At 28.0% G+C, this 6,996-nt stretch overlaps 2 protein-coding genes across 2 annotated transcripts in view; both read left to right on the forward strand.

Moving 5' to 3' along the window:
• Positions 1–3,038, forward strand: part of LOC149875889 (succinate--CoA ligase [ADP/GDP-forming] subunit alpha, mitochondrial-like) — a 12,394-nt gene extending 9,356 nt beyond the window's left edge. The window contains exons 4-12 of the mRNA XM_090076074.1: positions 66–209; positions 376–444; positions 527–584; positions 681–764; positions 2,017–2,094; positions 2,189–2,329; positions 2,527–2,576; positions 2,713–2,784; positions 2,862–3,038. Of these exons, the coding sequence (XP_089932200.1) occupies positions 66–209; positions 376–444; positions 527–584; positions 681–764; positions 2,017–2,094; positions 2,189–2,329; positions 2,527–2,576; positions 2,713–2,784; positions 2,862–2,906 (741 nt within the window). The 3' untranslated portion in view covers positions 2,907–3,038. The remainder of the gene's footprint in view (positions 1–65; positions 210–375; positions 445–526; positions 585–680; positions 765–2,016; positions 2,095–2,188; positions 2,330–2,526; positions 2,577–2,712; positions 2,785–2,861) is intronic.
• A 1,117-nt stretch (positions 3,039–4,155) lies between these two features.
• On the forward strand, positions 4,156–6,171 carry LOC149875890 (uncharacterized). The gene is made up of 3 exons (XM_090076073.1): positions 4,156–4,719; positions 4,868–5,080; positions 5,415–6,171. The coding sequence occupies exons 1-3, from the start codon at positions 4,476–4,478 to the stop codon at positions 5,813–5,815; spliced, it is 858 nt and encodes a 285-aa protein (XP_089932199.1). The 5' UTR covers positions 4,156–4,475; the 3' UTR covers positions 5,816–6,171.
• The last annotated feature ends 825 nt before the right edge of the window (positions 6,172–6,996 follow it).

A 6,996-nucleotide genomic window follows, 5' to 3' on the forward strand; every position in this document is an offset into this window, starting at 1 on the left:
TGTTATGTTAATTAAATAAATTGAACTAATAAAATAGCTTTCTATATTTCAAGGATATTTTTTAGGCTAAAGAATATACAAATTGTGATGCCAGTGTTATATATGTACCACCACCTGGAGCTGCTGCTGCTATTATAGAAGCAATTGAAGCTGAAATAGGACTGATTGTTTGCATAACTGAAGGAATTCCTCAGCAAGATATGGTGAAAGTAAGGAAGTCAGTTAAATTGCAGTTTGCAATAAAAAAACAAAAGAAAAACTCTCAATCATCTTCTTTTATATTAATACATAAGTTTTGATTTGAAAAGTTATTAGATAAAGGATGTTATTGTAATTGCTGTTAGTTAGTTTAATAAGTTGAGTATGCTTTACTAGGTAAAGCATGTTCTAGAACGTCAAAGTGCAAGTCGGTTGTTAGGACCCAACTGCCCAGGAATTATTAAGGTATACAAATGTTTTATCCTAATATTATTTTCTAAGTAATATTAATAAGACATGTTTTTTGAGTTTTGATGTTTAATTTTAGCCAGGGGAATGCAAAATTGGAATCATGCCAGGACACATCCATAAATCTGGTTGTGTTGGTAAATATAAAGTTTCTTTATTCTTTCATTTTATGTGTGAAGCTGCAATTCACATTCAATTTTTGTTTTATTTTATTTTTTATAAACTCTAATAAGGAATCGTATCCAGATCTGGAACTTTAACATATGAAGCAGTTCATCAGACAACAACTGTTGGACTTGGTCAATCGCTTTGTATTGGTAAGATAAAATTTTCAATTTTTCAATGGTCAATTAAGCTTTTAGTCAAGTTATCTATTATTAATTGGTAAATTAAGCATTAGGACAATTAAGTTTCTGTAATAGAGCACTCTCTGCTAAGCTCTTTACTCATTTTTAGTTCATTGTAAATTTGTTTGCTGTTAGTTACAGTTGCATCAAATAGTTGTTTAAAATTACAAAAAATGTTGTACTGTATTCAAATATCTATATAACTAATATCAATTATGATATTATTTACAAACATGTGTTTAATTAGTTATTAATTAACATAAACATCAGCAAAACATGTTGTTACTTTAAATAAGCACATTTTCTGAAGGATAATTGGAATTTTAAAGAGTTTGGAAGTTTGTTTATTGGATGGGAATGGCTAAAATTTTCTTTTCTGTGTTTTCATTAGTTATGTAAAATTATATAGTTTTAAAGTCTAAAAAAAAAACACGCAGAAATTTAAAAAATAAAAAAAGTTTTTGAAAAATAAATTTAAATATTTTTGAGAAATTTGAAAAGTAAAAGATCTAATAATAGATAATAATAAGTAATTCTACAATTAAAAAAAGTCATTCAACTTAAACATTTAGCAATCTGCAAAAAAGTAAAATTGTGGTTTACAATAGAAACTGGAAATCAGGGTAAAAGCTAGAGAAATATTTTTAGATCCTCAAAATCAGAGGAAAGCTTTTTATTTTAAAAAAAGTGTGAAACAAGGAAAAGGGGAAATGTATGAAAATTTAGTTCAGTAAATACAATATTTTATATCTGTATAATATTATCACAAAAAAAAAACAAACTGCATTCTCTATAATTTTAACTGAATTACATTTCGGAGAGTTTATGAGCTACGAATGAAAAACAAGTTCAAATTTTCCTCAAAATGTAAAAGAAATGAACAGAAGAAAATTTTCTTCAAAAGTCGTTTAAGAGTTGTTCATTTTTAGTTCAAATAAAAACCAGAAGTATAAAGATGTAAAGCCAACAAAAATCTAGTTTAAAACCGAGAATTATTAATCCTTAATTTTTAGGTTGTGCCTATAAAAAAAAAAGCTTCTATTTTGCGTTGGCACGAATGTGAATTTCGTCACGTGAAATTCAAATCGTACACGGCAATAGTTTACCATTGTATACATTTCGCGACCTAAATACTGTCAAAACTTTTAGTCTGAAATACTAATGCATTTACTTACTGTCATGTATTGGTTTAAAATTATCAAAGTTTTAAATTGATTTTAAGGTATTGGTGGAGATCCTTTTAACGGAACTAACTTCATAGATTGCTTAGAGGTGTTTTTGAAAGACCCAGAAACCAAAGGTAAGTTTTAATTAAGTATTAAGTATTAATAACCTTTTTTTGCTCGTATACATTTAAAAGAGAGTCTCTAATTTTTTTTACAACTTCTCTTTAGCAATGATAATGATCGGTGAGATAGGTGGTGCAGCTGAAGAAAAAGCTGCAGAATACTTGCTTAAACATAACAACGGTCCGAACAAAAAACCGATTGTAGGATTTATTGCTGGACTAACTGCTCCTCCTGGCCGTAGAATGGGTAAATTTTTTATTCATTTTTAAATCTCATTAACTGTATTATGATAGGCCTAGTGACCTTGGGAGTTTTAAAATGAATTTCAACAAAAATAACACCCATTTCGATTACACTGTCTGCTCAGAAATGGCCCTCTACAAGCATTCTTTAAATAATGATATTTTATATTACTGTTATTATTTGTAACATTTTATTTACAGGTCATGCAGGAGCTATTATATCAGGTGGTAAAGGAGGTGCTAATGATAAGGTATATAGAATATAAAAATTTATAAAAATAGTTTTATTTATTAATTCAGATAATATTGAAAGGTTTATTAAGTTTTTGCTAGTATTTGAAATGATTTTTAAATACAAAAAGACAATAGTTACCACTTTACATGTAGATCAAAGCTTTGGAAGAAGCCGGTGTCGTTGTCACCAAGTCTCCTGCTCAAATGGGAACTACTTTAAGAACGGTAATATCTTAGATAATCATTTAAGGGTTTTTCTATTTTATATATATATATATAATGCATTTTATTTTGTGTTTTAGGTCTTTGACGATCATTACATCAGTTCTTCTACTCCGCACTTGTAATTTTTTTTTTTTTTTTTTTGCATGTATAAGGAAAGTTTTTCCTATATAAGCAAAATGTTTCATCAAATTTTTATACGTTGTTACATGTAAATGAAATCTTTGCTTTCACTAAATAAAACTTTCTCATAAAAACAATGACTTTTTTTTTTTTTTTTAACTTTAATTCCGCCACAAGGTGGAAAAACAAATAGTTGTTGCTCGACTATGTTTACCCCGAAGCCGAGTAAATGAGCCGAGAAAAGCATTCGGGATTTAAACTCATCTGGTGGTACTTAAAAAAAAAACAAACAAATTCACTTAAAAGATTTTCAACGAAATGAAAAAATTCCCAAAAATCAGTAAATAGGAACTGAAAAATTGGTATTAGTTGCTTGTCAGTTTAATAACCGAATTGCTACGCAACTGTTTAAAAACCGATCGAAATAAAGTTCGATTTTAAGTAGGCGTTTTTCGGCTTTGAGCCACCAATTTGTTAAAAACAAAGGAATAGGTTCTGATTATGTTCTTCCCCCGGGAGTTTTTAAGACCTCTGGGATTTCTAAATTTAGGTAAATTTTTTTAAACAACGCATATTTTTAAAAAGAAGTTTATAATTTAAAAATTGTAAGAATGTCCTCATTAAAAATATTAGTCATTTTTTCTCTATCTCTTCAGAAGTATTATTTTTCGAAGCGATTAGAGTTTTTTTCAAACGGCAAAAAAAAAAAATACTTGTATTCTAGGAAATTTAGCAATTCGTTTACAACCCCGAGAGAACAAAAATAATGCTATTTGTTCCACAACTGATCGAGAGGTCGAGTAACGAATTTGATACAAAATTTAAAACTTATAATTGTTTAAAAAAAAATTTACCAAAAAAAGCTTTTTAAACAGAGCATTTTTTTCTATTGTTAATTTTTAGCTAAAAGTTCAATGAAAAAGTTCAGCATGTTTATAGAAGCAATCGTACGTTACAGATGATTTATTTCGTAATTATTTTTTTAAAATTCATTTAATATTTTAAGCATATTTAATTATTGTTAGTCATTGCTAATTATTACTAGCCATTGACTATATTAAACAATTGTTTGACAAAGAGTTTTTTTTACTGGCGACAAACCAACTAATTACTTTTTACACTGTTCGATTCAACAGGGAATACGCGCCATTCGAAAACAACTCTGTTGTTTATTTTAACCGGTACAACCAAATATTACCTGTCAGGCTCATTTAATTTTTGAAATAAGATACAAAAAATTGAATAAACGAGTTATTTGCTCTCGAGAGAATTCCTATTTCTATGCTCAAAAACTCTCAAGGGTTCATCAGTATTTGAGTGGAATTCGTGGAATAGAAAATGTTTTAAATATTCAGTGTCACAAAACCAGACAATGAAAATCTCGCTTTTCTTTATTCAAAATAAAAAGTAATCGCGCTTGCTACAGTTTCCGTTGTAATTAAGAGAATCGTTTTACAAATTGGAAATTAAATAACAACTGAAGTTTGCATCGCATCGGAAAATATTTCCATACGAAGAGCTAAAATTTAATGATTTTGTAATTACAGTAGTTACAAATTAGATATTTTACTATGGAAATTCGAACCGAATCATCGAAATTAACTACGCAGTCCCCGTCGGCTTCTAAAGTATCTGACTTTGGTGATTTTAATTGCAACAAAGATTGTTTTTACTCTATTCCACCCAAGAGTAATAAAACTAAGGAAGAAGGCAACAATTATTTGCAAGATCAAAACAAACTCACACCACCTCCTCTGACAACATTAACTTCAACCCAATATAGTTCAGAATTATTACCGTACGGGAGTGACTCAGGTTATTAAAAGTAGTTAAAGTCTTTTTGTCTCTAATTATGTTGTATTTATTATTATTTCGTGGTTTTTTTTTTTTTTTTTTTTTTTTTTTTACAGGAGAGTTAATTTAAATTCAAGTTTTTCATAATTTTTATGTGTAAACTATTTAGATATATATATCACGTCTAATCCTCATTATCAAAATCTTCAGCATCACTACCCTTCACAGATTTCTCCTTATTTTTTTCACTTGCCATCTTATTCTTTTCCATGGGTGAGACCTCCTTTGCTACCTGAGTTTTGGTGGAACTCAGATCGTTGTTTACCTCAACAAAATGTACAGCTCGGACATAATCTTAGTGTAACTCCAATTGTCAAAAAAGGTTAAATATTGATTAAACTTTATTATTATTATCATTGTTATTATTGTTGTAATAATAATAATAATAATAATAATAATAATAATAATAATAATAATAATAATAATAATAATAATAATAATAATAATAATAATAATAATAATAATAATAATAATGATAATAATAATAATGATAATAATAATAATAATTATTATTATTGTTATTATTATTATTATTATTATTATTATTATTATTATTATTATTATTATTATTATTATTATTTTACTTTTTTTTTAATTTAGTGTGGGTGTCTAACTATCTTTTCTAAACGAAATAAAAGTACTACTTTTTACTTTAGAAAAACAAGTAAGCCCTTGTGGTAAGCGAAGAAAGCGTACTGCATACTCAAAGCAACAGCTCTTTAAACTTGAAAGAGAGTTCTGGGTGAATAGATTCCTTTCTAGGGAACGGCGCATGGAACTTGCTAATATCCTTGAACTATCAGAGCGCCAAGTAAAAATATGGTTTCAAAATCGAAGAATGAAATATAAGAAGCGTCAATTAGCCTCTGAACGGGTTTCCAACGAATTCGGAGGAAATAAATTGGCGACTAACATATCAAGGGAGGAACGTCAAAGGTATTTTGAACAGACAAGCAAAGAATCTTTTCATCACTCTCCAGAGGTTGGGAGTAACAACCGTAACTACGGTATGCAGTACTTGAATCACGCAATGTCTATAAATTCTTCATGTTCGTAATAATGTCAAACAAAAGTGATCAATTGCGTTTATTCTCGCTTGGCTCCACGTTTTTTAGCTTCTTTTAAAATTCTCCTAGACTTGAGTTTTTATGAGACAGGCAAAAAATGTTACATTTTTCCATTTAACTTGTTAAATAAGTTTTATTGAAAGCCATGCAAAATTCAACGTTATTCAATGCAAAGTTTAATGTTTTACCTTAGGAAGTAAATTGAAAAAAAATCATTTTATTCAGTCTGAATCTAGAATTTAAAGAATAGAGTTATAAATATATTTTTGTCATTTTTTAAGTTATGTTATTTGTTCTAAAAATTATTGGTCCTGCTTATTCAAAAAAAAAAAAAAAAAAAAAGAAACCTTTTTTTTTTAAAAAAAGCAAAACTAAGTTAGCAGCTAAGAATTATCAAATTGCATTGTTTCTTTAAGGCGTCCATTTGATTTTTTTCTAAATTTAACCTATTAAATTTAATCTTTTAAAAATAGAAATTTCGAAATTTTTATTAAAATTTAAGGTTTTAATTAAGTTTATATTGTTTTTTTGTTGAAAGAAGAAAATGTTTATGTTGAGCCGTTGTTGTAATCTCCTTAATGAATACCTTTACCCAAACTATTTACCTTCAAAGTCTCGACTAAATCTTTATTCTAATTTGTTTAAATGTTTTGTTGAATTTAAAAGTTCATATTTATTTTTCCCTAACAATATAAGTTATACTGGAGAAATGAGATATGTATGAATTAAACTCGTCTTCGATCGACCGTAATTTTGTAAGCAGTTGAATTGCGAATCCCTTGTTGTGAATCTGAAGAGTTTCCTAGAGTTTCTTCAATTTTCATCAAATCACCAACCTGTTAGTTCCAAAAACAATTTCAAACCACAATTGATACAACTCAGCGTTTTCATCTTTGGAATAATACGCTCGTTCTCCCTTCGACGTACAAAAATTCGTTGCTTCAACCCAAAGTTTGAAACTCTGATACATCAGCCAAAATAACTTTTTAATATTTGCGAATCATAAAATTTTGTGTTTTCTAGCTTGAGGAAATCTTTTTACTTTACTTTGTGGACGTAACAATGTTTTATCATCTTCTGTACACTGCAAAAAACGTTTTGTGAAATTCACAAAAAATTTGGTTACTTTAACAAAACATTTGGTGAATATTTATGCACCAAATGTTTTTGT

This window comes from Hydra viridissima, unplaced genomic scaffold, assembly GCF_058129835.1.
Source record: "Hydra viridissima isolate aposymbiotic clone 2 unplaced genomic scaffold, HvirCarnegie_v1 scaffold_118, whole genome shotgun sequence".
Classification (NCBI taxonomy): Eukaryota; Metazoa; Cnidaria; class Hydrozoa; order Anthoathecata; family Hydridae; genus Hydra; species Hydra viridissima.

Excerpts from the sequence above, each read along its gene's own strand:
- LOC149875890 (XM_090076073.1), top strand. The coding sequence starts at position 4,476 with ATGGAAATTCGAACCGAATCATCGAAATTAACTACGCAGTCCCCGTCG. Across the intron at positions 4,720-4,867 it reads ACCGTACGGGAGTGACTCAG|ATATATATATCACGTCTAAT; the intron begins GTTATTAAAAGT and ends TAAACTATTTAG. Across the intron at positions 5,081-5,414 it reads AACTCCAATTGTCAAAAAAG|AAAAACAAGTAAGCCCTTGT; the intron begins GTTAAATATTGA and ends TTTTTACTTTAG.